The sequence below is a fragment of the Falco cherrug genome, chromosome 7, assembly GCF_023634085.1.
Source record: "Falco cherrug isolate bFalChe1 chromosome 7, bFalChe1.pri, whole genome shotgun sequence".
Classification (NCBI taxonomy): Eukaryota; Metazoa; Chordata; class Aves; order Falconiformes; family Falconidae; genus Falco; species Falco cherrug.
Window position 1 is genome coordinate 63,773,597 of NC_073703.1, and position 19,573 is coordinate 63,793,169.

Sequence of the window (19,573 nt, forward strand, 5' to 3'; positions counted from 1 at the left end):
CCACCAGGAACCCCACTCCACCCACTCCCCATGCCTGACCCCGCACTGGCACAGACCGTCTCTGCACTCCCTGCCCTTCCCATCACCTCCCACAGCTGCAGCCTGCTGGGCTCCCCACTCTGCCTTCTCCTTTCTGGGATAGACATGTTGCCAGGCCAGAACTTGAGGCTACTCCTCTTTCTGGGTATCCCCTGTGGGATCAGGACCATTACAGAGCTCTGCTGTGGAGCTGAGGGTCCTGGGTAGGACAGACAACCCTCCTCTGGTAGGACAGGAGGGAGGGGGTGAAGGGTTAGCTCTTCCCACTAGCAGGGTTTAGTTTAACGTTATTTTTGTTAAGCTCAATCAAATTTCTGGAGCTTGCATTTTCCCCGACTGCAGTGCCTTGTTGCCTTTTTGCTTCCTTCCCTTCTGCTCGGGCGGCTGCAGCAGATGCTGTGAGTCTATAATAAGTTATTCAGCAGCAGTCTCCATGCTGGTCCTCGGATTTCAATTTCCACATGTTTCCCTTCAGGCTGTTTCCAACTAATTTCCCCATTTGCATAATGCCCCCCTTAGGGATGCGCTGGCACAGCCCCTTCTCCCCCCCTTTGACAAGATCATCAGAGATTCAGGCTATTAGCGGAGAACACTTTAATTCTGTTGGCCCTTTAGCCCAGTCCTCCCCTATGTGTCTCCAATTAAAAAAAAAGAGGTGAGTTGGTGTGCAGGGGGATGGGGTGCCCACGGAGAATGGGCTGGGGGCTGCTGGCCCCCCACCTACGGCAGCCCCTGGAGGGAACCAGCCAGCAGAATTACAGATTCAGAGGCAAACACAGTTTCTTATTGCTGATTGTGGTCCAGCAGCCCTGCCGGTTTTGTCTGGACCAGAATCGGCAGGAAGACCCCCAGCCCTGCCCCTGGCTGGGGGTGCTTGATGGGGAGAGATGGGGAGGGCTGTAGCTGGGATGGCACTGAGCTGGGGCGTGGGGGTGGGTCTGGTTGCCCCTGCTGCATGGGGACACACAGACATCCCCTCTCCTGAAAGAGCGCTCCTGTCCTGGGGGTTATTTGGAGGGCCAGGAAGGCTGAGCACATGCAGGAGAGGGGAATGAAACCCGTGCCTCGGCTGCTGGGTGAGGGTGCCCCCCACCTCTCCTCTCTAAGCCACCTTATCTCTTCTGGACACCCCAGCCCTTCCCTGCAAATTCCATCTCTCTCTGTCCAGCATCAGAAGCAAAACCTGCTTATTCCCTCCTGATGTTCGTATTCTTCTGCCCCTCCTCGAGCGCCTTTTATTTTGTGCTTCCACTACACAGAGAGCAGCCTGAACATACTCAGTGCTCCAGTCTCTCTCTCCCCCGCTAATTCTTGTCCATCCACACATGGCAAAAAGCCTACATCACCATCCCGCTCCCAGTGCTAGCTGCTGGCTCTGTTCTACATCGCAGTACATCTCCCTCTTGTTGCCCAGGCACCAGCTGGATTATAACTTCCTTCAGGAGCTGCATAAACACCTCCAGGTTTAAGCGAGCTCAGCACTCCTGCAAAGCTCACCTCTCCGCTACCCAGCTCCACATCCTTACAAACGGAGTCTTTCCTCCTGCTTTTTTTTATTAGCTCTTCCATGTTAGAAAACACGATGGGAACTTTCAGACCGGCTTCTGAACAGGTCTCTGATGTGCTTCTCTCTTTTTATGGCTCAAGTACAACAGCAATCGCAGACATTAACATGCTTCTTTAGGATGAAATGTACATTTGAATGGCACCCAGCTGGAAGAACATGCTACTGTCTCTTGCAGAGCCTGCTGCAGCCCGCCCAGAAACCCTGGGAAGGGGGCAATGGGAATCCAGAGTCTGCCTGCAGCCCCCTGCACATGGGGGAAGGAGGCAGCGTGGGAGCCGTGGCCAGGATGAGGGAGAGTCGAGGTGGATGCTGGGGAGCAGGGGCTGCTTTGGGGCAGTCATTGCCTTCACCCCCCCCTCTGAAGGACCTGTGTTGCTGACAATATACAAATTAGCAAAAGTAAGATGTATGTGGGGATGCATGGGATTTCCTCGTCAGCAGAGGCTTTTGGATGGATAGACATAACCCTCTCCAAGGCACGGGAAGAAATGTGTTGGGTTACTCCCTGTGTCCTAGGCTCTCTCCAAGTCTTCCCCCTCTCTGGATCTCACCCCCGTACAAAGAGCACTCCCACCCCAGGCTCCGTGTGTCAGATTGGCCTTTTCCTTCCACCCCTCTCTGTGTGCAGGGTCCTGACCTAGTGCCAAGAGTGGAGTCCTTCAGGCCCCCACCCTCCCAGGTCACTTCTTGGGTAGAAATTGCCATTACAAGCCTTTTCAGGGCCCAGCACTGTGGGACACAAACCTTATGGGGGCTTCAACTCGCAATTATCATGACAGTCATTATTAACGAAGAGAAAACCTTGCTGTCTTTGCCAGCTTGTTCCAACAATGGGAGTGATGGAGTACAACCACCAGCCTGGCTTTCTTCTTGTTTTTGATCTGGGATGGGCCAGCAAGTAGGATCAGGGGTCTGTCTGCAGAGGGATGCGGAAAGCATGCCCTATTGGTTATGTTCATGCTGTGTCCTCCTGCTTCGCTGCGGTTGAGGGGCCAGCTGCCGCCCTGTGGCACTGAAATGAGAATGTTTTCCCCATCGTGGGAGACTGGAGACCCCACCAGGAATGCAGCTTCCCAGAAGAAAGAGCTGTCATTCCCTGGCACCATATCCCCTCTCCTCCCTGTGTGCCCCGTTTGTGAGCCAAGCCTGGGCACCGGCGGTGGATCTCCCAGCTGCAGGGCTGGGAGGGGAAGCCATGGCCCTGGATCAGGAGTGGTGGCACCAGCCCAGCAGCAGTACGCAGCGTCTCTCCTGGAAGTCTCCTACCAGGCAAATGTGCTCCTCCTGGTCCCAGCAGCCAGGCCAGTGCCCAATTCCCTGTTGTCAGATGGTGGCACCCCACAGCCTCGCAGAGAATGGGGGTCTGCTGTTTGCCTGAAAGGGGAGAGACCCTGTGCGGGGCATCGGGCCGGGGTCCTGCTGTGCAAGCAACCCTTGCAGGTGCTGGTGCCCTGTGCTCCGCCGGAAAGCTCGATCCCAGGAGGGCTGGTGTCCAGGGACGGCGCTGACGTGCAGGTGGCAGCTATACGTGGCCCCCTTTGGAGAGATAAGCGATCAGTGCTACCACCACCCCAACGTACACTCCTGTGCCGATGGTTATGGAGAGCGCAGCGAGGAAGAGAGCTCGGCGCGAAGCTGAACTGGCCAGGTGGAAATCTCCTTTGGAGACAGCCTTGCTAGTCTGGAAGGAGAAGAAACGCTCATTGCTCACAGCTGTACCGACCTGGCTTTTTAGCCTGCTTGCAGTCATTTCACTGCTGAGTCAGTCCCCCTTCCCATGAAGGCTGAGGACAGACAGCAAGACACAGAATCATAAAGTCATTTAGGCTGGAAAAGGACTTTAAGATCATCAAGTCCAACCGTTGACCCAGGACTGCCAAGTCCACCACCACGAAACCATGCCTCCAAGCACCACCCATCAGTCTGGGAGGGCTTCACACAGCAGTGCCACCTACACACATCTCCCTGTGGATTTTGCCTCCAAGGGAAGCGCGGGCTTTGGCTATTTGTCTGAAAGCCCCAGCCATCTGGGTGCTCAGCCAGAGTGGTGAGCGGGTGGCTGGACCCTCCTAAGACCAGGCAAATGGCCGGTGCATGGGGTGGTGGCTGTGTGGTACCGACTAGATACCCGTATACCCTATACAGACGTATAGCGAGTACCCTAGTCTCAGGGAGCTGACTCCAGGCAGCGTGGCCTGTTGGTCCGGCTGTGCTGCCACTTGATCTTGCTTGCCTGAGGTTTTCAGTTGAAGCCTATTTGCCGTAGAAGGGCTGATGGAGTCAGCGACGGAGACAGACGTGGGTGTGGACTCTTTGAGCTGGCATCTTCCAGCTTCCCTGAGTGCTCAGAGCACACTCAGAGCTACTCTTGGTATTACCTACTATTTGTGTTCGAGTTGCCATGTGGAGATCAGGACACTCACTGTGCACAGACATGGAATAAAGAAATGGTCCTTGCCTCAGCGGGTGGTAGTTATAGCAAATGGAACTAAATATAAATTGCACCGAGTACATCATCACGTGGAAAGTGCACTGTGCTACCCTGCACCACGTGGAAAAATGCAAAATCAGTCACTCCTTGGGGTCTTAATCATTTAAAGCTTTCCCTGCTTCTCACCGCCTCTGTGCCAGGTACTCATGTTATATACTTTTCCATTTCTGTTTCTATCCTCTTGATTCAACTTCTTAATGCCTCCCCCCCATCTATTCTTGGTACAGCAGCATCTATGCAAACTTAGAGTAAATCCCCTGGCTCTGCATGAATTATTCTGGGTCAACAGTAATGTAAGTGAGCCCAGGCTCTGCACTAAGCCCTCAAGAAGGCAGCAGCTCCTCTGAGGAGGTGCAACCCGAAGGTCATCGCCCTCTCCAGCCTCTGCCAGCCTGGCATTGACTCACACAGCTTAGCCAACACACGTCAGAAACAAGTGCCAAGAGAGGAGCTGCAGTGCGATGCGGCCACCAGGCTCCTCTTTGTGTCCGGTCTCCAGAGCAGCCTGACTCCCAGGGCATGAGCGGCTGGGTCATGGTGCAGGACCTCTGCACTACTGGCGAATTGGGAGGGCAGGTGGGAAAATGGCATTTTTCCAAGCCTGGCTGGAGGGTGAGAACCTGGACAGGGGGCCAAGGGGAGTCCCAGTTCCCTAAATAACACCCGAAAGATCCAAAGGAAAAGCCTGACCTCCAGCAACCCACGCAAGAACTGGAGGGCTTGCAACCCCACAGCAGTTGCGGAGACATCCAGGAGCCAGGAGGTCTCTTTGCCTTAGCTCTCAGGGATCTGGACATGGCACAGCGATGAGCCCTAGAGCCAGAAAGGTGTCCCGTCCCCTCCAGGGCTGCTGTGGCTTGCGGGGCTCTTGCTCCAGCACTCAGTGCACGCAGGCAAGCAAAGGGATCTCTTACCCCTTGGGAGAAGTAGAAGGCAGCAATCCCCAGGGGCCAGAAGCAGCACAGCATGGAGAAAAGGGCCAAGCCCAGGTGGTCCCGGGGGGGAAGCATCAGGAAATGGTCCTCACTGTCGCTGTCACTGGAGGAGTCGCTCTGCAAAACCAGATGGATTCAGCACATGCCCGCCTCCCCGTGCTGCCCTGCAGGCCGCGTCTCAGCCCCTCTCCTCCCAGCTCCTGGCCCCCTCATATATTCTCATACATTTCCCACCTGCAAATTCAAGGAGTGAGTTTCAAAAATATTTTCGCCTCCTCAGCCCAGTTTGATAAGAAAAATGTAGGTCAGCAAATTCAGGAGCAGAGTGGATTCTCGGCTCCCTGCCAGAGCAAATGCTGAGCTCACTTGCTGGGGGTCTGGGATTTCCCTGGGAGATAGATAGTCTTAAACTGACATATCTTCAGCTTTGGCAGAACTGGCTGTTTGTCAGCTTAAACAAACTTAAACAAAGTGCCTTATCCCCATTAGGGACTAGGAGATCGATATCCTGCTAAACTAATTTAGCAAGTGAGGGAAAGCGGTTGAATTGGAGGCTCCATCACAGGGGCAAGGTGTCCCATCCCCTTAGCGAGCGCATTGCTCAGAGCGGCTGTGGTCAGCCCTCCTGCCTTGCGGCACCGCTCGGCCAGCCGCAGGGCAGCCTGGAAGGGATGTGTCTCGGTAGGGAAGGCACACAGAGGTGAGGACACCCCTGCTGCCATCTGAGAAGGTCACACCGGCGGCACCGAATGCAGCAGAGCCGTGCTGGGTCATCAGACATCAGCTCCAGCGGGCTCCTGGGACCTGCTCCCACTTCTCAAGGTGCTGGGTGATGTTCCCAGCCTCTGCACCGCTGTTCCAGCTGTGGTGGGGCACAGAGCACAGCGTGAGGCTGCTTTGTCAGCTCTCATTCCTCCTTCGCAGGATTCATCCTGTATATATAAAGCTTTCTCTCAGCTGCTGCCATCAGGCATGTGAATTTTGCTGTTATGCAAGGATTGCTATTTCCCCTTAGCTCGAGTGCCACCGCGGCAGCAGGCTGCCCTTGTCAAAGGGTCCCCATACCCCAGGGGTCCTGCAGAGATGGCCCCACCTCCCCTTCACTCCCAGCAGGCGTGTAGCCAGGCTGCCCTCGGGGAAGCTGACCTCCTTCTGAGGTCTGCAGTGAGGAAAAGGGAACAGAAGTGACAAGGAGGAAGAAGAAATACTGGGTGCACAGGGAGATGCTGGTGAGGTAGGACATGGTAGGGTTTGTGGGGGGAAGATCTGGGGAAAGAAGGGAGAATAAACGAACAAGAATTCGCGCCAATGGCCAGAGGAGGAGTCTGGTGCCATCCCACCTGGCAAAGCTCACCTCGTACTCCTGGAGCTCCTCTTCCTCCACCTCGTAGGACACAGTTTGGATGCGGATGTCGCTTTCTACCAGGCAGGACCCTTGTGCCTCCTGCCCGTCGGGACCTTCAGATGGAGCCTCTTTGCTTTCCGTAAAAGTGGTCTCGCAGCTTTCCATCTTGCTGTCTTTGGCCTTGAGAGCAGCCTCATCCTTCATGAGGATAAAACTGGGGCCATACAAGGCTTCAACAGCCAGCTGCAGGGAACTGGCATCCAGCAGCTGGTGAGTCCTGGCACCACCAGTGTTTTGGAAGATGTAGGAATACAGTTTCCCTTGGCAGTGATGACTGGGGTAGTCCTGGCTTTGATGCTGGTGGTAAGAATAGCTGCTGCGAAGGTGCCCGTTGGCCTTGGCCAAGAGCGGGTTTTGGAGCTCACGCACGCTCTCCATGCTGCTGGCAGCGGAGGGGGGAGCGATCCTGTGGGAGCAGATAGAGTGGGAGGGAGGAGGCTGTTATTTCAGCAAGGCAAGGGAGCAGAAAAGCCTCTCGCCCATGCAGAGCTGATGTCAAGATGAGGCTAGTGGGAACAGAAAGATGTGGCAATGCTGGAGGAAAAAAGAGCCCTCCCCACCTCTCCACAGCTTGAACGCTATCTCGGCAAACTGAGCATCTCTTCATCTCTCCCCAGCTGGTAGTAAGATAAGGATGCAGCCCTGCAACAAGATCATCTGATTCAGGCTGGATTAAGATGAGGATTTACTGTATCTATAATGCATCTTGAGACGGCCATGTGCAGCCTGACAGGAAAGGACCTACTGCATCTTTTCTGCTGGTTCATAACGCGTGTTGCGACAAAGCCTAACAGACAGCACAGAAGTAGATCAGAGGCTGACAGCCACTGGAGGGTCCTCCCTGACTTCCCAAAGCAGAGGGTCACACGGTGAAATTACAGCCCTCCAGGCGCTACATGTGCACCTAACTGGCTTTCAGGTACCCGGGAGGTTTTCTAGGATTCTTCCAAGGCTGAGCTGGGGCGAGAGCAGCAAGCCATCGAGGGAAGGCAGGAGGCTGCTGTGAGGACCTGGAGGTGGTGTTTAGACTGGGGTGGGGAGGGCTGGATGCTCAGCCAGCCGTGTGGAGCAACATGGAGGGATGTGGAGGTTAAAGTGGAAACCCCGTGGGGTTTGACAGTTTAAGTAAATGACCCATCACATCAGAGCCCTGTTTAAACCAGCTTCACCCCTGGGTACAGCGGCGGCCGTGAAGCCCTGGCCCTGGGCCACCAGCTTCAGAAAATGCTGAGTTCAAATGGGATCCTCAGCTCCAAATGTCAACATGGGTTTCTTCCTCAGGGAAATTCAAGCCCCTTCTCCCTTCCTCCATTTCAGACTGCTGAAACCTCGTGCTGCTTTTTTTTTTTTTTTTTTTTTTTTTTGGCATTAAAATTCCTGAGATGAAATATTTCATCCCCTTTTCTTCAGAGGAACATTTGCTATTTTGGCTTCCCAACACACCTTGGCACAAAGAAAATGTGTGGTGAAATATCAGCATTCCCCAGGAGAGAGAAACAATTACTACGCTCTTCAGTACCAGAGCTCTGTGTTTTACAGCCGCTCTCTAGCACATTCCGAGCTCCCAGACTGTACCACCTTATTGCCTTGCAACCCCAAATGTTCCTGCCCTCCTTAGAGGCTTCTGTCACTGCCTCCTCTGCAGGATGCTGTGTAGCAGACATGCTTCCACCTGCTATAGGGTTCCCGGAGGTGCACTAGGCTTTCTGATAGAAAGCACATCACCATGGCTTTAAATCTGTCCTCAAGCAGGAAATATAAACAAAGAATTTGAAGCTGAAGACTACAGAGAGTGAAAAGCCCAAGTGGTCCCATACCCTTGGCCAAACTCTGCCGTACCACACAGGTCTGAGCGCCATACCCAGTTTTAAATGGCCCTTTCGATGGGCTTTGTACTGGCAATGGTTGTCACATTTTGAAAAGCTGCTCAGGAAAATGGAGCCATCCAAAAGCATTCTCATGCTGCTAAAATTCTGCACATTTTGGTGAATGCCCTCCACTTCTCCCTCCCCAAAACCATTCTCTGCTTTCTGCAGTCTCCCACCTTACTAATAAAACCTGTAATGGCTCATGCAGCAGATGGCCATGAAGTATTTTCAAAATATTTAAGGGAGATGCATATTTGCAGCACAGACGGTTTTATTTCCTGCACAGACCCAGAGAAGCTCAAAGCTTCATCCCAGTTTTCAGGCAAGGAAAGCACAAACCTCCTCTTTGCTTACCTCCACACGCAAATTAGATTCTCAATAAAATATCTTGGGTTTTAATGAAACAGTAAGAAGACACCACTTACTGAGTGTCATTTGAGAGCAGCAGCCCAAGCAGGAGCAGAAGCCCAGCTCTAGCAAGAGAAAGCTGACGGTTTTGGTAGGTCATTCACCCCTCATCTCAAGAAATGTTTCTGGCAGCAGCCTAGGGTAGGGAGGGATGGGATCTTGCTGGGAGCTGCTGGAGGGAGCTGGCTCCAAACACACTGAGAAATGCCACAGATGGGCTGCGGGCAGGCTGCCGTGCCGGGCAGCGGGCGCTGTCTGTGCGGGGGTTGCTGCTCTGCTCACTTCAGGTCTTCAGCAGGGGTTAGTGGAGGGGCAGAGCTGTGCGGCAGAGCCGTACGTTCACAGCAGCAAACGCTGGGAAACACTCAGAGCATGGCAGGAGGGAAGAAGGGAAAGGAGCCACGAGGAACTGGAAACCTGAAAGGCAGCCTGGGAGGTGCCAGGTATCACAGACTGAGAGAGTGCATCTGTGCAGCTAGACTGCTGCTGGACACGGACCCGGCTGACTGTGGGCATCCTGAAGGGGCTGGCTGTTGGGAGGGAGCTGGGCTGGCCTGGAGCTGGGGGGAAGAGACAGGGAGGGTTTGCAGGTAGCAAATATCCCAGGGTGAACATACCTTGGAAGAAGAACTATGGGTAGGAAAAGAAACAGTAGGAAAACGCTGCTGGAGCTCGGGGAAGTCTGTGAATTTGGTTTGGGCAGGGCTGAAGTCTTTGCCCCAAGGGAGCAGGGAAAGTCCAAACCTCTCTGGTCCTTCAAACTGCCCTGGGGCTGTCCCTAGAGCAAGGCTCTAAGGGGGCTGCTGCACCGCACAAAGCATGGACAGGGCAGGGCTACAGCTAGAAGATTTCAGTCCATGCTAGTCTTGCACCCTCTGGGATTATAAAAGATTTATCTGTACTAAACTCTCTTTTTCTTGCTGTCTTTCGCTCGCAGGAGTCAGGGACAATACTCTCCCTGGGAGCAGGATGGGGCACTAACAGGGCTGCAGGGGAAAAGTGCAGGAGGAATCTCACTGCGCTTCTCCTAAATAGGCAAAGAGACCCCCGACTGCAGCCCTAGCATCCAGTCCTGGCATTTGTCAGCAGTGGGGAGGGGATGCCAAGGGTCAGCGTCACAGCATGCTACAGCAGCATGCATGCTCGGCCCCGCTGGAAAGCAGCCAGGCTGAAACTTCCTCCTCTGATTGCTGTTGTGAAGAGTCCCCATGCTGGAGGGGTCAGAGATGCTTCCCACTCCTTAGTCACCAAGATCCCAGCATCGCATAGAGACGGTGCCTGTGTGCCCCAGCACGCGTGCTTGTGTACAGCAAACAGTCTGGGTTTGCAGGTGGAGATGAGGGCTATCAAACCTCTAGAGACGATGTAAGAGAGGGAATGGCAGGGAGGGTCAGGACCAGCACCGTGTGCACAGGCGCAGGGAAGGACAGAGCCAAACCAGCCCTGCTATCACTCCCAAACCTCATTTGGATTATCTGGATCCTGCAGTGAATTCAGCCACACAGGGACTTAATAAAGTAAACCTGGTAATAACCAGGCCTGGGTGAAGAGGAATGAAGTCAGCAGGTGAAAGCAAAGAAGCTGTAAAAGAAACTGAATTGGTGAAGAGTGGTCATTCTCCATCCTCATTACCAGCATGACTGGATAGCATGCACATCCATCAGCCCCACAGGGCCAGACTGGGCAGTACTGGCAGCAGGTAATGGTGGCGAGATGCTGTTAGGTGCACGGGGAGGATGCGCACGTACAAGTGTATGTGCACTGAGCCCGGGGGGGGGGCTCACCTGGGAGGAGGCAGGCTCCTGTGCCCTGACTGAGCTGGGCTGTTGCTGCAGCCCTACCATGGAGACTAAGGGCTGCTAGCTCCCTACGGAACTGCCTTCCCCATTGCACGGCCACTCCCCTACCCTCCCGGTGGGGCAGGGCCCCCACGCTCCCCAGGCTGGGCGCAGCGGTCCCCAGCAGAGTGGGAAATGCACAACTGCATTGTGTACTCCCAGCTTCTCCAGCTAAGTACTGGATAAAAGGAGCCAAAACAAGGCACGAAAAGAAAGAGGTAGCAAATTTAGCTTTGTGCTTCATGGATCTCACCTCCACGCCACATTCACTGGGGCAGTCCAGGTCCCCTTGGGACCACCTGGAGTGTTCTCCTGCAACACGAGAGGTGCTGAGGTTGCTGGCCACCCCTGCTGGCAGCAGCACAGCCCTCAGAGAGACCCTGGGCACAGATGCTGGCTATGATAAGCCCAGTTAATGATGAATAAAGTAGCTGTTCCAGAAATCAATCATTATTTAATTGTCCTGTCAAGCAAACACTCTGCCTTGCTTTCCAGGCTCATTAGCAGGTTGTGACTGCGTTGCACGTCCCCAGACTCCCGAGCGAGAAGGTTAGCCCATCCTGGCCAAAGGCCTTCTCCTTCAGGACAGTGCCTTCAGGGAGCTGTGCCCTGCTGCGCTGCCATGCCCCAGCTGGTCCGAGGGCTGGGGACAGTGTGAACAGGCATTCCTGACCCAGCTGATGGGAAGCAGCAGCATGGCCAGGTACAGCTGCCATAACCCCAGGGCAGAGGTGGGTCCACTCCTGATGGAGCAGAAAAAAGCAGATGTGTCTAGCACCCTTCTCAGAGCCCAGGCCCTCCTGGAAGCTCTCAGGAGGTGCTTCGGGGCTTCTAGGCAGAGGTCCAAGCCCTGTCAGGGCACAGTACCTCTGCCTCTGAGCATCCAAGCTTGCAATTCTGCCCAAGAGAAAACCAGCTTGCAAAGGCTCTGAGAAGCAAAGGCAAGAATCACCACAGGGAATTGGCAATTTGGAGGGGGAATATGAGGATGAAGGAAGGGCTGTGAGGGCTCATGGACAATGTGCCTGGCAGGGGTGGACCAAGCCCTCTCTCAGCCCCCAGGAGCACAGCGGGGGCAGCAGTGGGAAGGGAAATGGTGGGCCAGAGGCATGGGGCGAGTAGAGCAAAACAATGTCTGAGCCAGGCAGAGAGCTGGGCCATGGCCACCGGGATGGAGAAGAAAGAAACTGTGTGGAGCTGCCGGAGAGGAAAGCGTTGGTGAGGACCAGGAGGGAACGGAGAGGGTGACACAGAGCCCGTGGACATAGATTAGAGGGAAGATAGCTGAGGCTTTTTTGACGTAGAGCGTCTAATTCACAACTTTCATGCAGCTAGTTTGATAGAGCTGGAATGGAGTGAATAAAGTGCTTGTTCTGATCTCCTGACAGGTAGAGAGCCAGTGCCTCGGCAATGGGCTCCAGGCTCCAACAGAGACTAAATTGCTCTGAGAATTGGGATGCGATGGGCTGCTTTTCAAGGTTCGCAAGTCAAATTGGGCAATTTCCAGGTGGAAATCGAGTCTTTATTCTCCAGGATAAAAATGTTTCTCTGCAGCACTGTTTCGACCCAGCTGTGCTCAGAGCTAAGGCATTGCTCCTAATGGTACGCACCAGCAAATCCATGCCCGGGGCTAGCGAGGAAGAGCCGGGCTGCTTCCGGAGGAGCCGTGCCAGGGGCTGTGCAGGGCTGTGGCTACCCGCACCGCCCTGTCCCCAGCCCCAGGTGCCATGAGCATCAGCAAGGGAGCAGCGTGAGCTCCATCGCCCCCAAACCCCGGAAAGACACGCTGCTGACACCCAGCCTCACCCCGGGGGGGGCTCGCTAGCAGCCTGCGCCCTGCCGCTGTGGCACCGGGGCCGGCGGGGCGCCTGTGGCAGGCTGCCGGCGTGTTGCCCACCGCCGGGCGAGCCCCCCCAGCCCCGCAGCCAGCCCCCAAGCAGTGCCCGGCACTTGGAGAGGTGGCCGCTAGATGTCCCAGGCGCTCCACGCAGCGCCGCCCGCTCGGGCCGCCGCACCGCCCCGGGGCCGCGCAGCGCGGGGGTCCCGGCCGCCGCCCCCCGCCCCAGCGGCACGGTGGGGCCAGGCCGGTGCCTGCAGGCAAAGCCCCCGGGCCCAGCGCCTCCACGTCCTCGGGCACGGCTACACCGCCTCAGCACCCCCCGGCCGCCTGGAGCTGAGCGCGGATGCGGCCACGAGATGTGTCCTGGTGGGATGCCCCCTCCGCGCCCCCCAGGCAAGGGGGAGCAGGGAAGAGCACAGCGAGCTGGTGAGGGGGGGAAAGAGGGAGCGTGGAAGTGTGATGGTAATAAACCACATGGCTGTGTGGGTGGCTAGGTGTGTAATTAGCAGGTTTGGACTCTCTCAGCATCCTTTTTTTAGCTGGAGGTGCAAACAAATAAATCAGGTGGCTGGCAGAAGTTTCTGTAGGCCGTCCTGGGTGTGGGTCTCCTGGGTCTGTGGGGTCGGGGGGAGAGGGGGCAACACGGGGGGGCTGCTCCTTGGGGCTTCCCAGTGCTGGAGGGCAGCGGAGTGGCCATGGGGCAACCCCCTGAGCAGAGCAGAGAGGGTGGCCTGCAGAGAGGCTGGCAGCGTTGTGCCATGGAAGTGGGCCAGGACAGAACCAGGGATGGACAAGTTCTGGAGGTGCCACCAGCCATGCTGGAGCATCCCTCTCAGCCTTGGGGTGCTCCTGCTGGATTTGCAGCCTTCAACCCTGCAGTACCCTCAACAACAAGCCCCCGTGAGGGGCTTCGAAGGGGCACAAGATGCCAACCAAATTGATATGATTGATAACTCTAGCTGGAGGCTTCTTCACATTCCAGTTTGGGGACTGAGCAGGGTTGTTCAGAGGCAGTGGAGATCAGGGTGATGGCTCCCACATGGGGAGGCTGTGAGGCTGTCACTCAGCATCTCCAGCCCTTTGAGGCATCAGCCACCTTGGGCGGCTTGGGAGGCTGTCAGGCTCTGACTGCTCATCTCAGCCACAAAATGCCAGCCCAGGGTCAGGGAAGAGTGAGTTTCCCTGCTTGCTGCAGCATCCAAATCACTGGCCTGGAGAAATGTGAGCTCAGATTTGGTCTAGGCTTCAGTCTTCTCCTCCTCAGCTCAGGACCACCCTAAGGAAATATCCTAGGGCTGCTGTCTGGAGAGAGGGGCATTGGCACCTTACCCTCAACGTCAAACTCCTACTTAGAAACATCCATTCCTGTAGAGCTACTGGGAGCCAAGCTCACTGACCTCAGGGAAGCAAAACTCTTCCAGCACAGAGGCAGCCCCATCCTTTGCTGAGACCAGGCTCCCTGCCTGGGGTGCCCGAAGGGACACCAAGTATCCCACAGGAGTCCTCACAGAGGTCCACCAAGACAACGTGTTTATTACCAGGACATTCTCACTGCTGCTGGAAGATGCACAGAAGCTCCTGCTTGTGGATTGAAATTTTGCTCATGTCTCATTGTCCTGCGCTAACAGTTACAGCCCTCAGTTTCACATCAGGTTTTCTCTGTCTCCTTTTATACCCAGTATTGAACTGGACACAGTGGATATCCTAGATGGGTCCACTTTCTTTTTCTGGCTTGCCCCATTTCATCCATACCCTTTGATCCAGTCCCATCATTTCCACTTCAAGGCTCTTCTGCCTGTGAAGTCCCTTTCATGTCTACTGCTGCCCCAGGACCCTGTATCCCATCCTTCCCGCAGCTCCCTCCCCACAGACCACTCTGGGCTGCCTGGTCCCGTCGCAAAGGGGGAGCATCATCCTCAGGGAGCAGCGATACCCTGTGCTGGAGCACACCTGTGCCTTGTGCTCCCCTCCAGGACCAGCCCTGCGCCCCTCAGCTCTCCAGCCCCGCCTGCCCCAGGGCTGTCCCTGGGGTCCATGCCCTGGGGATGCTGTCCCTGCCACAGCCTGTCACCCAGCACAGAAGTGATCTGGCAGATAGGACCTGGCTTTCTTCCAGGTGAGAGACCCAAGAGGGGGACAGGGACATAGCATGCAGCAGGCTTTGGGGGGACAGAGAGATGTCCCCCCCTTCGCAGCTGTGGCTTGCTGACAGAGCAGCTTAGCTGCGGCACCTAACTCTATCCTCACATCTCTGCAAATCCCCCTCCTATCAATCGAAGCTGGCAATGTAAAGCGGCTGTTAAGGACTGCTCATTTGTCTCTGCTTAAAACATATCCGTACTCAAATGATTCATAACCACCCTGAAGGCTAGCGCATGCCAGCACCCCTCCTTTCCCCACCATCCTGTTTATTTTATCCACGATCTGCCTGCTTTCAGCTCAGGGCTATTTCCACTTTGCTTACTGTGGCCCAATTCTCCTGGGGATTCACAGGGCTCCTCTACAGTTCAGATGTTTAATTCATTTGCCAATGATCTGCTCTCTCTTTAAAAATGAAGTTATGCTGTGGAGATGACACCTTTCGAGCTTACTTTTCCAAACCCTAAGTTTCCAAACACAGCCTGTATTTATCAGCAGCAAGGTGATCTCCTTGGTCTAGCTAATAAGTGGATTGCTCTCTTCCCACTCCAGCCAGTGGCTGCAGACCCAGACAAACTTCAAGGTGTTAAATTATTACCCAGGTCAATAGGTTCAATCCAAATCAAATGTTGAGCCTCTCTTTCATATTTGTTATTGCCAAAGAAATTGAATCTTTGTGTGGAGATGTGCGCCCTGCATGTAAGGAGGGGCAGTTCCCGCTGGCGGGAGCTATAGGAGATATTTATTCTGTCTTCAGGAATATGATGAGAGGAAAGGCAGCAGCTGCCCCCAGGCGTCTCACAGCTCTTGTCTGCCCTGCAGTCCAGAGCAGATAGGAGTGTGCAGAGGATGATGCTAAAGTATCTTCTATATGGTATGGAAAGAGATGCTACAAAACAACACTACAAAATTTTCTTTACCATGGCCCTGTCAAGTCCCAACCATGCCTTGCTGAGGGGCCTTCTGGGCTGCTCCTGCCTTGGCTGTGTGGATACTTTCTCTCTCTGCCTGGTCTGTTTCTTTTCCTTGCCCACGTTACCACTGGAGTTAGATCACCCTTCCTGGGACAGGGTTCAGGCTGCTGCTTGCACCCGCCCGGAGTCATAGCATGCTGTAGGAGGTGGCTTTTCTCTGGGTCAGCAGCACTGGTGGTCCCACACAGGCTGAGCGAGGACATCCCACTCACGCTGCTTCCCTCACAGTGTGTCTCTGCAGCACAGGGATGAACTCCAGTACCCTGCCACCTTGGAGGCCCTGGGAAGCCAGGAGCATTTGCAGAGAAACCTCCATGCAGCTCAGGAGCAGCACCGGTGTGGCTGCCACATGTGGAATCATTGCACCTCTGAACTGATGCACACATGCAGGCCAATTTTTCACGCCAACAGTTGAGTTTCCAAACAAAGAGCTTAGGGGGACAAATCCTGTGACCAGCTCTAGTTTTCAAAAGATACCTAAAAGCGTTTCACTCCAGAAGGAATCTAGTTTAAGTGATGCACCTGAGAAATGCTGGGAATCAGTGACGCCTTCCCTTCCAGGCTGAGGAAAGCATTTGGGCTGATTTGCTGCCTTTTTTACTTGACAGAGAAGCAGTAACAGAAAGACAATTTGGAGGAAATCTATAATGAACTGTTCCCCCTCCCCCTTCTCTAATGCTTTGTGCCCTTCAGCCAGAAAAGTCAGTCATTTGCCCATCTCTGATTCTACAGACAGAGAAATACTGGCTGAAAACCTTGCCTGAAATTACCCCTAAAAGCGGCAGTAGAGCCGCATCCTGCAAGCGGTGCCTGGCAGTCCCAGGCTGGGGCACAGGGCTTTAGAAAATAGGCAGAAAAGAGCCCAAACCTGCTTGATTCAGAGACCGTGCTTGCAAGGGAGCTGGAAAACAATTCCAAGCATGGATATTAAATGGGAGGGAGGGTGATGAAGGGGTAGGAGAGAACTGGGGAAGGGGCACAGTGTATCAGTGGCTGGGGTCTAACACTGATGGGGACGGGGACAGGATGGCACTGGGGGCACCCAGCAGGGAGCGTGGTGGGCAGGAAGAGCAGAGCTTTGGGCTACCGTTCGAGGTTGAGGATGCTCCTGGGAAGCTGTAAGCACATCCCATCCCATGCAGAGGGGCCGTGAAGGTGGCAGCTGAACCACGAAGGCCTGAAGTGACCATGCCCGTGCTGGGGGGTCATGCCTACAGCCTGCAGGCTGCTCGGCCACAGGCTGCCGGGCCAGGCAGGACTGGCCGTGCCGGGGCTTGCTCCACCGTGCTTGCAGGTGGCACAGGGGGATTTCAATGGGCAAGTTTTTGCTGAGCGCCTGGTTCTCTCCGCAAGCGACAGTGAAGTCTGCAGGCTGGGCTGAGGGCAGGGAGGGGTTGGGTACCACGCAAGAGCAGGTATCTGCTGTACAAATTCACCATGCCGGAGCTGCAGCAAATTACTCATTCTTTAATAATAGTGTTTATTACCTGCTTCTGATGGTGGTTCAGGGAGCCAAAGCGAAGTAGATCCAGCTCCCCGAAGCTTTAGCTCTGCCAGCCATTTTCACGACACAAGAAACTTTTGCCGGAGAAATGCAGTCACTACATTTTAGCTTGGGCAATTCTTTCTCCTAACAGTCTACAAAGTAACCAGTTATTATCCCCCAGAGACCAAGGCTTTTTTTTTTTTCCTCCTTCTGCGTTGCAGGCAGGCTCAGACCCTGCTCCTCCAGTTATCCCTGGCATTTACATAAAGCTGCCTTCCTCCTGGGAAAAAGGTTTTTTACTGGTGGTAAATCCCGAGCTCCTGAAAAGGGAATTTTTAATTTTTGTTCTTTTTTCCCCAGAAGCAAAGCAGGCAGCCCAGTAGAGTGGCTCCGGGGAGAGCAGCACGGCTTTTGTGAAACCTGCAGCAGCTTCAGAGAAGGAATTATAAACAGGCACTGGGCAGAGATGGAAAGCGCTTCCCTTTGAAACTCCTGAAGGAGCAGCGGCTCTTCCCGCAGACGCAAGCCGGGAGGGTGTCCGCAGGGCTACGGGGGGACGGTGCTGCTCAGGGCAGTCGTTTCGCTGGCACAATTCACGGGCAAGAGCCCTCTGGACCGAGGTCCCCGGGCTGTTCCCCTGCCCCGCCGCATCCCAGGGATGCGCAGCCGGGGTGGGCGGCAGCGGGGTGGCCCCGTCGGCTGCTGAAGCCCCGCAGCAGAAGGAAAACAACCCCCGAAGTTCAGCCAGCGGCTGCCGGGGAGGGACCCCCGATGGCTAGCCGGCTCCAAGGTGCCATTGCAGTTCCTCTACCATACCCGGCCTCCAAAACTTTTGCCGAAAACCCTACATTTCGCCCACCGCCCAGCCTCTAATAAGGTAGCGTTGTCCCGCTTGCTCCAGGTCGCAGCCTTCCGTCTTTACAGCCGCCCACGCATTTTCCGACCGCCACCCCCCCACCCCGGGGTGGCCAGCTCGAGCCGGGCTGCCTTTCCCAGGGGACCCGCTGCCCCCCGATGCGAGCAGCCTGGGGACCAACGCCCGCCCCCCCGGACCGCCGCCCGAGCTGGGTGCGCGGGTCCTTACCTGCGTGCCGGGCAGGGCTCAGCCGCCAACTTGCGGCGGCGGCGGCAGGAGCGGAGCGGCGGCGGCGGGCATGCCCACGGCCGGCGGCGGGGTGTCCGGGGCGGGCGGCGGCCCCTGCGGCGGGGGGGCCGGGCCGGGGGCCGGCGGGGAGCGGCGCGGCGGAGCCCCAGCCGGTGCCGGGGTGTGCGGCAGCGCGGCGGGCCCCGAGCGGCGGCGGCGGAGCCCTCTAGCTGCGGCAGGGCCGTACTTCACCGCCGTGCCCGGGGACTCCGCGCTGGCTGCCGCACGCCGGCGGCGGCACCGCCAACCGGCTGCCCGGGGGTCGCCGATGGGAGCCGGGCCCCGCCGCCCAGCGGCTCCCGGCGCGGTTTCGCCTCCTGCTGCTGCAGGCGCCGCGGCAGGAACGTCTGCTCCGGCTGCGCTGCCCAGGGTACAGCCCTGCCCCAGCCAGGGGACACCCCGCGCCGGCCAGCGGAGTTTAAAGGGGAAGGATAAACGACATTCCTCCCTGCCGGTGCTGGGGGGTGTGTCAGGCAGCCCGGCCTGGAGGCTGCACCCCCGGAGCAGGCGGCTCCTTTGCTGGCTCAGCCAGGTGTTTTTCTGCCCTGCTCCGTAAGGACCCGGGTGGGATGTTGATTTGCCTCACGCACACCTGAGTATCACTCCGCTTAGTTAATTCGGAGTTAATCCTGATTTGCACCAGCGCAGCCAGAGCCGACGCCGCAGCCCCCCCCCCCCCCTTCCTGCACGCCCCCCCCCCGCCATCCCAGTCAATGTCCCGGGGAGACCGTGCTGCTCCCTCTGCCCCCGCAGCTCCCCGAGCCCTGCGCTGTCCCCCAGCTTGCTCCTAATCCCCCCCAGTGACCCCTCAGCGCCTGCCCCCACATCAGGAGCACCGGGACAACTGCTGGCAGATACACACACGGCTGAAGCCCGGTTCAGCCGGGCATGAAACCCGGTCCAGACCCGCTGGAGCATGGGCGGAGAGCTGCCTGCCATCACCCATGCCCAGTGCTGCTACTGCACTGCGCAGACCCAGGTGTGACCCATGGCCACCCGTGCCCACCACCCACACTACTGGCAGGCACCCCTCGCAGCCCGTGCCAGGGTCCCCTCGGGACCACACCGTGGCTTCTCAGCACAACGTGCCTTTCTGGAGGTCCAGGCTTGTCCCCAACACCTCCCAGCTTCTTCCAGGTGCTGAGCTGATGGGTGATGGGTTGTGCGCTAGAGCAGGCAGATCCTAGGGTCCCATTTCCAGAGGGGCTGGGGCTGGGGCTAGGGGAGGAGGTGGCAGGGCAGCCTCCCCTCTGCTCCAGCCCCAAAAGAGATGCGAGTCTTTCCAGTAGCAGCAGTGAGATCCTTTTGCAAAACCAAAGGGGCAGGTTTACATGGGCTAACGACAGGACCAAAGAGCCTGCATTCCCCAAAGAACCAGAGGCAGGAGGCCAGCTTTCCATTCTTGGGGGCAATCTGTGTGTCCCATTGTCAGCATCCCT

The 19,573-nt window shown here is 56.3% G+C and overlaps 1 protein-coding gene across 1 annotated transcript; it reads right to left on the reverse strand.

The window, feature by feature from the left end:
* Positions 1-1,572: 1,572 nt before the first annotated feature.
* SYNDIG1L (synapse differentiation inducing 1 like) lies at positions 1,573-18,671 on the reverse strand. The gene is made up of 4 exons (XM_055717256.1): positions 18,075-18,671; positions 6,387-6,843; positions 5,012-5,149; positions 1,573-3,287 (listed from the first exon to the last, which is right to left on the reverse strand). Exons 2-4 carry the CDS (start codon positions 6,813-6,815, stop codon positions 3,129-3,131), a joined length of 726 nt encoding a protein of 241 aa, XP_055573231.1. The 5' UTR covers positions 6,816-6,843; positions 18,075-18,671; the 3' UTR covers positions 1,573-3,128.
* Positions 18,672-19,573: the final 902 nt, after the last annotated feature.